A 14,229-nucleotide genomic window follows, 5' to 3' on the forward strand; every position below is an offset into this window, starting at 1 on the left:
CCCCGGAGGCTCCGGAAGCTTTCTTTCAGCCTCCGGAAAGGCAAAAACGGCTTCTCCCCGGTTCCCGGTTCCAGATTTCCGGAACTTCCGGGAGGCCTGTTTTTTGTCCTCCAGACCTTCCACATGGCCTTTGCACTTACCTGGAATGATGAGTGGGCCATGTGGAGACTCCTGGGAGGGGCGGCGTGGTCAGCCAGGGGTGGCATTTGGGGGTTTGCTGAACCCTGGTGATCCTTGGCATAGAGGATCGCCTGAACCCTGCCGAACTCCCAGGAGCCCACCCCTGGGTGAGGGGAGGAAGGTCCCTAAGGAAGAGTAATGGCATGGGGGTGGGTGGATGGGAATGGCCTTGTGAGAAATGGGTGATCAAACTTTGGACCCTGACTCACGGAGTCTTAATTAATGCATAAGGGGGAATGAGACATCTGCTTAATTTTCTAAAGAGATCATCGTCATCATCTTCTTCATTTAACGACCCCATAATCCCATGTGGGGTGGTGTCTGGGCAACTGAATGGAGCTAGCAGAGTATTTTACTGGCCGGATGCCGTCCCTGTCGCCAGTGCGGAGTTTTGTTCGACGGATATATTCTCATTGTGCCCAGAGAGAGAAATATCTGCCTCTATCTAGAACTCACAGCTTCCTGATTGTGAGGCAGGAGCTCCACCTCTAGGCCACTGCACCACTCCTGCTAATTTTCTAAAGAGATGATCTTGCAAATATGTATGTATGTATGTATGTATGTATGTATGTGTGTATACCGGTATATATTTCAAACCGTTTTCCTTTTGTGGCAGGAAGTTTGCTCTGTCAGCCAAAATAGCAGATACCAAAGGGTGCCTTAAGTGTCAAATTGGTGAGTGGCCAAATTCTCTTATCAACAGATTTTTCCACCTTTCTTGAATTTGCCTCTGAATTATTATTATTTTTTTATTTGCATTTATATCCCGTCCTTCTCCGAAGACTCAGGGCGGCTTACACTATGTTAGCAATAGTCTTCATCCTATTTGTATATTTATATACAAAGTCAACTTTTATTGCCCCCAACAATCTGGGTCCTCATTTTACCTACCTTATAAAGGATGGAAGGCTGAGTCAACCTTGGGCCTGGTGGGACTAGAACCTGCAGTAATTGCAAGCAGCTGTGTTAATAACAGACTGCATTAGCAGTCTGAGCCACAGAGGCCCCTAATTCTTCACGTACGTTTCCCCCACTGCGGGAATGCTGGGAGCGGTGTTGTGCAGCTCCCAGAATTCCCCCATCCAGCATGGCCCTTGCAGAGAATTCTGGGATGGTGACCTTTCACAAAAGTGTGAACTACGGCTCTCAGAATTCTCCCAGCTAAGAATGGCTGGCGGAGGAATTCTGGGAGTTGAAGTCCACGTGTCTTAAGATTGCCAAGGTTGGAAAACCGTGCATTCTGGTGGAGGGGGACCAAGACGTGACTTGGAATAGAGCAGGTTCTTTAGTGCCTGTTTAAATTACCCTTTTCATTCAAAATCCCAAGGGCTTGGACCTGATTTATCTTTGAGAACAGGCCCGTGTTGTAAAGTATCTCTTTTGTATTAAAAAAAATAAAATGCAGGTATTTCTCCTGAAGCTGCAAGGATTGGAATCCAGCAGTTCTTTAATTTTGGGATACTAAGGCCTGTCGAAGGCTCATAAAGTTCCTTAGCTCAGGGTGTCTTTTAGTCCCTTTGTGAGGGATGGGCGGAAGGAAGGAAGGAAGGAAGGAGACAGGGGAGGGTGGAAGGAAGGAAAAAGGGGGAGGGAGGGAAGGAAGGAAGGAAAGAGAAAGGGGAGGGTGGAAGGAAGGAAAAGGGAGGAAGGAAGGAAGGAAAAGGGAGGTGGAAGGAAGGAAAAGGGAGGAGGAAGGAAGGAAGGAAAGAGAAAGGGGAGGGTGGAAGAGAGAGGAAAGGAGGGGAGGGGAAGGAGGAAAAAGGGAAGGGGAAGGAAGGAAAAAGGGAGAGGGAAGCAGGGAGGGAAGGAAGGAAGGAAAAGGGAAGGAAGGAAAGAAGGAGAAAGGGTGGGCGGAAGGAAGGAAAAAGGGGAGGGAAGGAAGGAAAATGAGGGAGGGAGGAAAGGAGGGGAGAATGGAAGGAAGGAAAAGGGGAGGGAAGGAAGGAAAAGGGAGGAAGGAAAGGAGGGAGGAGGAAGGAAAATGAGGAGGAGGGAGGAGGGAGGAAGGAGGGACAGTGGAAGGAAGGAAAAGGGAGGAGGAAGGAGGGAGGAGGAAGGAAAATGAGGAGGGAGGAAGGAGGGAGGAGGAGGAAGGAAAGGAAAAGGAGGGTGGAAGGAGGAAAAGGGAGGAGGGAGGAGGAGGAAGGAAGGAAAATGAGGAGGAGGAAGGAGGGAGGAGGAAGGAGGGAGGAGGAAGGAAAATGAGGAGGGAGGAAGGAGGGAGGAGGAGGAAGGAAGAAAGAAAAGGGAGGAAGGAAGAAGGAGAAAGGGAGGTGGAAGGAGGAAAAGGGGAGGGAGGGAGGAAAAAGGGGAGGGTGGAGGGGAAGATGGAAGATGCCATGCAGAATTCTGGGAGACGAAGTCCACCTATCTAGCAGTTGGTGGCTAATCCCATTGTCTGGGGTTTTTGTTTTTGTGTTTTGTTTTTTCCTATTCCAGTCCGAAATCCTTACTCAGGAAACACCTTCCTCTGTGCCGCACTGCCCTCCAGCCTGGCCCTCCTACAGTGGTACGAACCTTTGCAGAAATTTATGCTACTGAAGGTAGGCGAAGTGGCTGCAAACGCTCAGGGGACATTTCTAATGTTCGGTTCTCGAACTAGAGCTGGTGGCTCACAATATTTTCCTCTGTTTTAGTTGTTTTCTTTTTGTTTCGTTTTGTCTCGCCAGCACGTCCCCGTGCTGCTACCCGACCCCCTCTCCCTGTTTGAGCTGCTGGTCGTGGAGACGGAGGAATACCCGCAAGTGTGCTTCGGCGTCACCGGCAGCGATCAGCCAGGGGCCGAGCTGCACTTCAGCGTCCTCTCACTCAGCACCGGCCACACCACCTCCAGCCCTTCCAGTAAGAGCGGGTGGGTGGGTGGGGGTGGGGGTAGAAAAGGGGACCACAGAGAACGTCTCTTTCCTGCATTTTAAGATTTAAATGTTTTAAGAGCCGTGGTGGCGCAGTGGTTAGAGGGCAGTACTGCAGGGTAACTTCTGCTGACTGCTGGCTGCCTGCAATTTGGCCGTTCGAATCTCACCAGGCTCAAGGTTGACTCAGCCTTCCGTCCTTCCGAGGTTGGTAAAATGAGGACCCAGATTGTTGGGGACAAGAGACCGACTCTGTAAACCGCTTAGAGAGGGCTGGAAAACATTGCGAAGTGGGATATAAGTCTAAGGGCTATTGCTACTATCTGTCCTTCCTTCCTTCCAACCTATGTCTCCTTCCTTCCAACCTATCTCTCTTTCCTTCCTTCCTTCCTTCCTTCCTTCCTTCCAAACTATCTCTCCTTCCTTCCAACCTATCTCTCCTTCCTTCCTTCCTTCCTTCCTTCCTTCCTTCCTTCCTTCCTTCCTTCCTTCCTTCCTTCCTTCCTTCCTTCCTTCTTTCCAAACTATCTCTCCTTCCTTCCAACCTCTTTCCTTCCTTCCTTCCTTCCTTCCTTCCTTCCTTCCTTCCTTCCTTCCTTCCAATCTATCTCCTCCATCCCTCTCTCCCTTCCTTCCAACCTATCTCCTTCCTTCCTTCCTTCCTTCCTTCCAAACTATCTCTCCTTCCTTCCAACCTCTCTCTTTCCTTCCTTCCTTCCTTCCCTTTCTTCCAACCTATCTCTCCTTCCTTCCAATCTATCTCCTCCATCCCTCTCTCCCTTCCTTCCAACCTATCTCCTTCCTTCCTTCCAACCTATCTTTTTCCTTCCTTCCTTCCAACCTATTTTCTCCCTCCCTCCCTTCCTTTCAATCTATCTCTCATTCCTTCCTTCCTTCCTTCCTTCCTTCCTTCCTTCCTTCCTTCCTTCCTTCCTTCCTTCCTTCCTTCCTTCCTTTCCTTCCTTCCAACCTCTCTCTCCTTCCTTCCTTCCAACCTCTCTCTCCTCCCTCCCTCCCTCCCTCCCTTCCTTCCTTCCTTTCCTTTCCTTCAGTATTGCAGGCTGCCCACTGCCAGGAGTTCAATCCTAACCTTGAAGCTCACCACCCTCCCAACTTGTGGACTTAAACTCCCATAATTCCCACCGATTCATCCAGAGAGCAACTTATACGCCAGCTTTTTTTTTGTTTTTTGCTTACCAAAACCAAGGTTTGTCTCTCAGCAATGGCTTCTCTCCTCTTGTAGAACGTCCTCTCGTCCTGGCCAGCCACGTCACTCAGATGGACCGAGACACTGTCCTTGTTTGTTTTGAACGTAAGTTCTTTTAGAACAGAGAATCCTAGGGCGGGAGGGGACCTCGGAGGTCTTCTAGTCCAGCCCGCTACTCAAGGCGGGAGACCATATGCCGTGCCAGTCCAATGGTTGTCCAGTCTATTTTTTGAAAACCTCCAGTGATGGAGCACCCACAACTTTTCGAGGGAAGCCGTTCCACTGATTAATTGTTCTCACGGGTGGGAAATTCCTCCTTAATTCTAAGTTGGATCTCCCTGTTCCATCCATTATTTCTTGTCCTGCCCTCCGATACTTTGGGGAATAGGTTGACCCCCTTCATCTTCTCTGGGACAGCCCCTCAAATGTTGGGACGACAGTTTGATTATTTGATTATACATGTAATATCAGCTGCAAGCAGGGGTGAAATGCTCCCGGTTCGGACCGGATCGCCCAATCCGGTAGCGATGGTGGCAGGTGGTTTGGAGAACCGGTAGCAAAAATCCCTACCCCCCCCCCATGCCCAGCTGAGCCGCACGATCATCAGAGGTTTTTTTATTTATTTTTAAAAGCATTTTTTCTTCGGCCGAAAAAATGCTTTTAAAAGTTAAAAAAAAAAGCCTCTGATGATCGCGCGGCTCAGCTGGAATTATCGGAACCTTTTAAAAGCATTTTTTTCGACAACCTCTTTGGCCGAAGAGGCTGTAAAAAATGCTTTTAAAAGCCTCTGATGATCAGGCAATTTAGCTGGGATCGCCAGAGGAGCCTTTTGAAAGCATTTTTTCTACAACCTCTTCGGCCAAAGAGGTTGTAGAAAAAATGCTTTTAAAAGTTAAAAAAAAAAAAGTTGGCCACACCCACTCAGTCACATTACACCCCCCCCACCCACCAAGCCACGCTCACAGAACCGGTAGTAACGAATTTTACAGTTCACGCCTGGCTGCAAAGATTGTTTTTGCACAAAATTGGAAAGCAGAGAAAATACCTTTATGAGAAGAAATGATTTAAAAAATTTTTAGAATGTGCAGAAATGAATAAACTTTGATAATTAAAGAAAGAGAGGACTCAGAATATTTGAAGATACGGGATCAATTTGACCATTGGCTGGAAAAAAAGAGAGATAGATAAACTAATTAATCGTTATGTTAGGGAATGGTATCGTTAGAATAGTGTATTTTTGGAGAAGCGTTGTAATAGATTAAGCGTGAATGAAGACAGAAGAAACAACAAAAAGACGGAAGATACGGAGAAAACACCGAGATGTCACATGGAAGGAATGACTGATGTATTATGTGTTTGTGTATAAAATAAAATAAAAACTTTTCAAAAAAAAAAAAGAAATGTTGGACGACAGTTATCATGTCCCCCCTTCAATAGACTAGATCAGGAGTCTCCAACCTTGGTCCCTTTAAGACTTGTGGACTTCAACTCCCAGAGTTCCTCAGCCAGCTTTGCTGAGGAACTCTGGGAGTTGAAGTCCACAAGTCTTAACGGGACCAAGGTTGGAGACCCCTGGACTAGATATACCTAGGTCCCTCAATTGTTTGTCATATGAATGTTGTTGGTTTTTTTGAGGTTTTCTTGGCCTCCATTTTTCTCCATTTTTCTCCCCTTTCCTTCCTACTCTTGAATTGTATCTTTGTCCTTCAAAGCTCTCCTCTTCTCCCCCAGGCTGCGTCCGGGTCGTGAATCTGCGGGGGACGCCTCAAGGAGTATTTGCACCCGAGCTTGTTTTCAATTTCCCCATCGAAACCATTGGTACGTAAGGATATTTGTAGCTCAGGGTTGAAATAATAGTTAGTTAGACTTGGTTTCTTCTTGGCAAGGACGAGGCAGAAGTTTCCTCCTGCCTTTTTGTGGGATAGGTTTTTGAATTTCCAACTGGGCGTCCCATCTGTGATTTCCTTGTGGTATCCTTTCCTAACACCACTAACCAAACACTATCCTGCTTGGAATTCTTTTCTGGGTTAACTTTCTCTGCCAATGGCTGAAAAGAATAGAAACAAAAATCCTCAAGTGAGAACAACTTCAGAGCAACCTTAGCAAGTTGAAGCCGGGTAAACTTCAACTCCCAGGATTCTCTGCTCTCTGGGGAATTCTGGGAGTTGATGTCCACCCCTCTTTAAGATGCTAAGGTTGAGAAACACTGCTTTAGCGGTATGTTAAGTTTCCTTGGCAATTCTGTAGTGTAGATGCAGTTCACCATGGAGATCTTATAAACTTTCCAGCTGGGTCTATACCTCATGGTCTCCCATCCGAAGACTACTTAGCTTCCCAGGACAAACAAGGCCCTGTCTAATGAAGCCTCTTCTCTGCTTCCCCGCAGTGTGCCTTCAAGACAGTGTCTTGGCTTTCTGGAAACATGGCATGCAAGGCCGAAGCCTGGAATCTAGCGAGGTGAGTAAACGCACAATAAAATAATAGTACAGTAAAAATTGGAAACAACCAAATCCTGTTGTAGCTTCCAGCTAAGAGCCTGATTCTTGCAACAGACGCGTGTGAATGTCCACAACAGACTGACCCACGCATCATTCAGAGCCAGCCTTCTGTGTGATGAAGACCCCAGGGCATTGAATGATCAATAAATTTGAGAGCTTGCTGGTGATCCCAACTCCATCCCTTTGTATCTTGATTTTTAACCGTTGTCCGGAATGGTATAGGGTTGAAGGTTGGACTGGAAGCAGTGGTAGGCTTCACCAGTTGTAATAACCGGTTTGCTTTACGCGCCCTCTGGAGGTCGGGAATGGGCCCGTTTCTGGGCTTCCAGTAGGCCCATTTTTCGCCCTCCCCAGGCTCCAGAGGCTTTCCTGGAGCCTCTAGGAGGGCAAAAACTGCGTCCTCCGGGCACTGGAGGCCCTCCGGAGGCCGGAAACAGACTCGTTTCCGGATTTCTAGTAGGCCCGTTTTTCGCCCTCCCAGAGCCTCCGTGTGCGCCCTGCACTTACCTGGCATCCAAAACGAGCCTCATGGAGACTCCTGGAAGGAGTGGGGTCAACCAGTCCTTGGACCAACCGGTTCGGCGAACCAGATTAAAGTTAGCCTCCGGTTCGCGCGAACCGGCTGAATCCCACCCCTGACTAGAAGACCTCCAAGGTCCCTTCCAACTCTAGTTGGTCTGTTGTTCTCTTTATTCTAATGTTTAATATTTTAACGTTGGTACAATATATTTGATTTTATGTAAGCTTTCCAGCTTTGCTTGACAGTAAAATGGGCGGTAAAATATAAATTTAATAAATAAATTGTTTTGCTCCGCCAACAGGTGACCCAGGAGGTCACAGACGAATCCAGGTTGTTCCGAGTCTTGGGTGCTCACAGGTGAGCTGCTGATCAAGAAGCCTCTTAAATTGCACATCTTTTGCTCCCACCGCACGCCCCCCCTATCCACGACAGATCCCTATTGCACATTTTCAAGGAAGGAAAACCATTTTGTTATTCGAGTTAGAAATATGCCAGCCATTGCAGGGATACCCTGTTGTTCTCCCAGCTATTCCGGAAGCATTCTATGCTCGAAATCTTTGTTCCCGCTTTAGCGGGCATCGTAGAATTCAGAACCCTTCTGCTATGAGGAGGAACAAAATAATCCATCTGAAGTGGGATACTGCAGTCTGAAATCTGCAATGTCCCACTTTCTACAACATTTTGCACATTATGTATAATTCGCTGACATTCCGGATGTCTGCTTTTTGACCCATTCGGAGTCACAACTTGGCCTGAATTTACTGTGGGCTTTTTTTCCTATTTCCTTGGCAGCCTCTTGCAACATCAGGAAGACAAAGTTAGATAGATAAAGAATTCCTGGACCAATGTTTCTCTAACCCTCAGCAATTTTAAGATATGTGGATTTTTATCTCCCAGAATTCCCCAACAAGATGCTTTTAAGACATGGGTGAACTTCTTCAACACCTGGAATTACTGATTGGAGAGTTCTGAAGTCTTCAGATCTTAAAGCGTGCTGGCTGGGGAATTCTGCGAGTTGAAATTCATGAATCTTAAAGCAGGCCAGCTAGAGAATTCTGGGGAATTATGGGGGTTAAAGTCCATCTAAATTTAAGTTCAAGGAATTGTGTGAGTCAAAGCCCAGACATAAAGCCTAATGGTTAGTTAAAGTCCACCTATATTCAAGCATGCTATCTGGGGAATTCTGGGAGTTGAAATCTACCCATCTTAAAGCAGGCTGACTGGGGAATTCTGGGAGTTGAAGTCAACCCATCTTAAAGGAGGCTGACTGGGGAATTGTGGGAGTCAAAGTTCACCCTTCTTAAAGCATGCTGGCTGGGGAATTCTGGGAGTTGAAGTCCATCCATGTTAAAGCTGACATGGTTGAGAAGATTTGAAGTTCTGAGGTTATAGGTGGAGTTAAAGTCCACCCATGTTCAGGTTTTCTGGCCATGGAAGTCTGGGATTGAGACATCTTAAAGCAGGCTGGCTGGGGAATTCTGGGAGTTGAAGTCCACCCATCTTAAAATTGGTAATGTTAAGAAACACAGTCCTGGAGCCACGCTGCTTTCCTTGCTAATCGTCCCTCCTCCTTCTCCCCTTTCCCTGCAGGGACATCATCCTTGAGAGTACCCCAACAGACAATCCAACGGCGCACAGCAACCTCTACATCCTGACGGGTCACGAGAGCAGCTACTGATGACTTCCTTCCGGCAGCCACTCAGAGGCCCTGCGTGTGCAGCAGAGCCTTCCTGGAGCTAGTTGCCGATGTCGGCCAATGGGCCGGCGTAGGAGATGCTCAGGACGGGCGTTGACGGAGGACAGCTCCTGTGGTCCTGGATCCTGGACTGACTGCTGGTTGGGCTCCAGAGGTTGTCTTGGTGCCTGGCGAGCACGGCTCCCCCCCCCATATTTGGGGGCCAACGTCTCTTGAGATAATTCTGCAATAATTCAACCGCTTGTCAGTCGGGAGAAACTCGCACCCATTCCCGGCTGACACCTTGTGCCTGCTTGAATGCTTCTTCCTTTCTCCCTCCCCCCCATCCCCACAGCTCCTCTTTCTCTTCTTTTAAAATGCTTAGGAGTCGTGCGCGGTGATGGCGTGCAGACGCCGCATCTTGGCACGGCCGACAGAGTGAAGACAATCGTCTGCCACGGGTATAGCAGGGCAGCTTCTTTCCTAAGCTTCAGCTTTAACGTCTTCAGGGCACTTTGATGTTCTGGGCTGTTATTTCGGAATTAGGGGACGATGTTTATTTGCGGGGGGGCCAGTCGACTGGAAAAATTTAGGGTCCTGCCCAGGACGAGCAGAACAGGATGACTGTTACTGGAATGAATGTGATAGTTTGACTCCGTGTGGTTGGTTGGTTGTGTGTCGGGAGGTAAGAGTAATTGTGGTTTTCTGGTTTTGTTTCATTTTTTTTCTTTTTAATGACTTATTTTGAATGGCTAAAGGAGATGCTAGGTGAGCAATCCCAGTTTGGAAACCGGATCAATGGTTCTACAGATGCCAACTCCCAGAATTCCCAAAGGACGATAGGCTGTGCTAGAAAAGACTTGATCTACATATTCCGAGTTATGGACGGCGGGGAACAATTCAATTTTAAGAACCCAGATGTGGGTGAGCGCACCATTTCCAAAGATGCGGACTTCAATTCCCAGAATTCCCTAGCCCTCATGACCGTTGCTGAGAATTCTGGGAGCTGAAGGTCACGCTTCAGGTTTATGGATTTCAATCCCCCTGCCAGAATTCCCCAGCCACTATATCCAGAATTCTGGAAGCGCAGCTCCAAGCATCTGGACCATTGGATGTGCTGAGAAACCTTTCCTCGTATCCTTGGTCGGCAGGTGTCTTTTAGTCCCACCCACCTGGAAAATCTCAAGGGGAGGAAACAAATTGTTAGTGGGTCTTAAATACAGAATTAACACTTGGTTGAAAATATTGTGGTTCTTGACTCACAACTGTAATTGAGCCGGGAATTATGGTCACAAGTCAGACGAACTTCAGTTTGATGGCTGTCTTAACTTCGAACGGGTCCATGGCTCGTTCTGTGGCTGCCGTCGCTTCAAATGGTTGTTAAAATGGCTGGTTGTTAAGTGAGGATTTTACCTCTAATGCAAATTCCCGGCATTCTGTTTGGTTTTGTTTCTGTTTGGGTTGCTGGGCCTCGTAGTTTAGAATTATTCCAAGGTTGAGCGATTTCTCGTTCCTCTTCTACGAAACCCCAAGAGTTGCGATCCACCTTTCCACAAAACTGCAGTTCCCAAAGGTCTAGAGCAGGAGTGGCGAACGTTTTTGGCACCGAGTGCCGAAAAGGCCGCGCGGAAACATTGCGTGCGCCCACTTGTCAGGACCGAGCTATGGAAAAACCAAACTTCCAGGTTCTAGCGCGCACACGTGCCCAACGATCAGCTGGCCGGTGCATATGCACACACCCGTTTTTGGCCCTGCCGTGCGCGTGAACAGTTGATCATATCGCGCGCATGCGTGCAGAAACCCAGAAGACAAACAAGCAAGGCCACGCGTGCCGGGCAACATGGCTTTGTGTGCCACTTTTGGGCATGCGTGCCATCACGGCTCTCAAGCAGTCACCAGTTGTTCCACATCTGGGACCAAAAGATTAAATGCATGAATCTGTGAAGTGATGCTTGGTTTGTAAAGAGAGAGAGAAAAAACACCCCAAAATATTAGATGTAGCCTGTGCTTGAATGCGTACATCCCACCGCTTTAAAAAAAATAGCAGCCGTGGGAAGGATCCCTCATCGGGAAGAAAGTATTTTCCTATGGAGGAACTTTTCCCTAGGTGCCGAATACATTAAAAAAAACAACAACTTTGCCCATTATCTTTGTCCTGAAACCATTTTTTTTGCAGGAGAATCATGCAGCCACCAGCTTCTCTCTGTGGAGAAAGATGGCATTCAGGATAAATTAGGGAGAAGAAAGAAAAGACACCCCCCCCTCCTTCAGAAAGCAGCGTGGTCTCCCCATCCTTCCCTCATCCTCCAGCTTCAAAGGCGAAAAGCAGCATTTGGTTACCCCAAGAAGCAGCTAAATGCCTGCAGTTGTGCAGGCCGCAAGGCCAGCCAGATAGATGTGCAAGTTGCAAACCGCGAAATGGGTCTTGCTGCTTGAATAACTGGGGGGGGGCATTGTGGGTGGGTGGGTGAGGAGGAGTGGTGCCGTGGCCTAGCGGCGGAGCTCTCGCCTCACAATCGGGAAGCTGTGAGTTCGATCCTAGGTAGAGGGTTTTTCTTTCTGAGAATATATCCGCTGAACAAAACTCCTCATTGGCAACTGGAAAGCATCCGGCCATTAAACGCTCTGCTAGCTTTATTTAGTTGCCCAGACTCCACCTTGCCAGGGTCGTTAAAAGAAAATGATGATTGTGGATGGGTGAGGCTGGTTCAGACAAGATTTGAAGACTCGGGGGAGCAATTTGGAGACGTGGGGGTGCCAGGAATTAGTTGCCCAAATTGAGAGAGAGGTACCTTTACGCAGCCCAAATGAAGATTACAAAAAAGGCTACTTTTAAGAGGTTGACATTTCAATCACAAAACATTTTTGGCAGCTTTAAGATGTGTGGACTTCAACACCCAGAATTCCCCAGCCAGCCAGCCTGGCTGACTAGGGAATTCTGGGAATTGAAGTTCACACATCTTAACAGCTGGCGAAGTTGAGGACCATTGATCGAATCTGAGGTCACTGGGAAGTGACGATTATTTTTTGCAAACCCCCCGAAGCCCAGAACTAACTCTTTGAACATCAGAATCTCAATCTTGGCTTGTTAGGTAGTAACCACAATCCTCCTGAACTCGGATGCTGTGGCTTTTCCTTTCCAGAATGCTGCTCTTTCTCCACCCCCCCTTTTTTTTTCTCCTTGTGTTTTATAACTGCTAAAGCTGGAATGTTGTTGTCCTGAGAAAAATCCAAACTTGAAAACAAAAGAGAGGAAGAAAATATAGCTATTTAACATAGAGAAGGATATTAAATTGTGATATTTTACTCCCCGGTGGAATGGCTTTGATTTTTGTTAAAAAAAAATAAAAATAAAAGTAGAGGATTCTTGCGGATGGAGATTTGGGGTCATTACTCATAGAATAGAAGAATAGAATAGAATTTTATTGGCCAAGTGTGATTGGACAAACAAGGAATTTGTCTTGGTGCATATGCTCTCAGTGTACATAAAAGAAAAGATACCTTCATCAAGGTACAACATTTACAACACAATTGATGGTCAATATATCAATATAAATCATAAGGATTGCACGGAGTTTTCTTCTATTTTGGATATATACAGGTAGCCCTCGACTTACGACCACAACTGAGCCCATATTTTCTGTTGTTAAGTGAGTTTTGCCCCATTCGATGGTCTTGCCACAGCTGTTAAATGAATCACTGCAGTTCTTGTTAGTAACACGGCTGTTAAGTTTGGCTTCTGCATTGACTTTGCTCTTGAAACTGTAATTTTTACAACATGGGCATTGAAGTCTGGGGCACAACAGCACAACAGATCTGGGATCTATCTAAATCATTTTTGTATACAACATCAGCAACTTTACCCAATTGTTGCAAAGATATGGCATATAATTTTTTAATACAGGGTTCTCCAACCATCAGAATTCTGGGAGTTGAAATCCACAAGTCTTAAAGTTGCCAAGGTTGGAGACCCCTGTTCTAATATATAATTTAGATGTTTTTTTTTAAAATTTTCATCTATATAAATAATAAGCCAATTGCTGTTTCAAATAGGTGCATAATTACACCTTAGTGCTTATCTTTTAAACTTGCTGAGTGCTGGATTGGGGGGAAGTACGTACTCTGTATTCCAGTCCACATTCCTGATTCTGATTTTAAAAAAGTGTTTTTAGATCAGGCTTTCTCAGCAGGACTAACTGGTTATAAAGGGATTTTTAAAAAAAATTGGAAAGAGGCCAAAGCAATCTACTTGCCAGGAAAAATACACACAGAGACCTGCTGCAGGGATTTATTAGGAGCCAAATTCTACTTGAAAGATAATAGAACAGAATTGAATTCTTCATTGGCCAAGTGTGATTGGAAACACAAGGAATTTGTCTTTGGTGCGTATGCTCTCAGTGTACATAAAAAAGATACATTTGTCAAGATTCATAAGGTACAACACTTAATGATAGTCATAGGGTACAAATAAGCAATCAAATCATATTAGGAAACAGTTAATATAAATCTTAAGGATACCGGCAACAAGGTTACAGTCATGCAGTCATAAGTGGGAAGAGATGGGTGATGGGAATGATGAGAAGATTAATAGTGCAGATTCAGTAACTAGTTTGACAGTGTTAAGGGAATTATTTGTTTAGCAGAGTGATGGCATTCAGGAAAAACTGTTCTTGTGTCTAGTTGTTCTGGTGTGCAGTGCTCTGTAGCGTCGTTTTGAGGGTAGGAGTTGAAACAGTTTATGTCCAGGATGTGAGGGGTCTGTAGATATTTTCATAGCCCTCTTTTTGACTCATGCAGTATAACAGGTCCTCAATGGAAGGCAGGTTGGTAGCCATGGTTTTTTCTGCAGTTCTAATGATCCTCTGAAGTCTGTGTCTGTTTTGTTGGGTTGCAGAACCAAACCAGAGTTATAGAGTTGCAGAATGTATGTAGCTGTTATATTCTATAGCAGTGATTGTCAAGCTTTTCAACTTGAAGATGGGTGGGTTTCAAATCCCAGAATTCCCCCCACCCCAGCTGGGAATTCTGGGAGTTGAAATCCACCCATCTTCAAGTTAAAAAGCTTGACAAATCCTGTTCTATATCAATTTAGTAGCTTTATTGGTAGAATGAAGTGGTATTCAGATAAAGAGATTGGGCTATAAACCAACCCAGCCAATGTTTAATTTGATATCTTGTGTCACACCCAGCCAAGGAAATTGGGTTAGTTGGCTTTTAAATAAACATGGCATTTGACAACGTTTCCCAGAATCCTTTGCTGCTACCATAAGTTCTTTCGCCCTTTTCGCGTCTGTTGG

General features: G+C 46.2%; 1 protein-coding gene across 2 annotated transcripts in view; it reads left to right on the forward strand.

The window, feature by feature from the left end:
- Positions 1-12,304, forward strand: part of MAP4K2 (mitogen-activated protein kinase kinase kinase kinase 2) — a 65,622-nt gene extending 53,318 nt beyond the window's left edge. For both annotated transcript variants that reach the window (XM_058160177.1, XM_058160178.1), the window contains 8 exons: positions 797-855; positions 2,620-2,723; positions 2,850-3,021; positions 4,276-4,344; positions 5,971-6,057; positions 6,626-6,696; positions 7,559-7,614; positions 8,848-12,304. In XM_058160177.1, coding sequence (XP_058016160.1) covers positions 797-855; positions 2,620-2,723; positions 2,850-3,021; positions 4,276-4,344; positions 5,971-6,057; positions 6,626-6,696; positions 7,559-7,614; positions 8,848-8,935 — 706 coding nt within the window. In that variant the 3' untranslated portion in view covers positions 8,936-12,304. The remainder of the gene's footprint in view (positions 1-796; positions 856-2,619; positions 2,724-2,849; positions 3,022-4,275; positions 4,345-5,970; positions 6,058-6,625; positions 6,697-7,558; positions 7,615-8,847) is intronic.
- Positions 12,305-14,229: the final 1,925 nt, after the last annotated feature.

Source organism: Ahaetulla prasina, chromosome 17 (assembly GCF_028640845.1).
Source record: "Ahaetulla prasina isolate Xishuangbanna chromosome 17, ASM2864084v1, whole genome shotgun sequence".
NCBI classification, from domain to species: domain Eukaryota; kingdom Metazoa; phylum Chordata; class Lepidosauria; order Squamata; family Colubridae; genus Ahaetulla; species Ahaetulla prasina.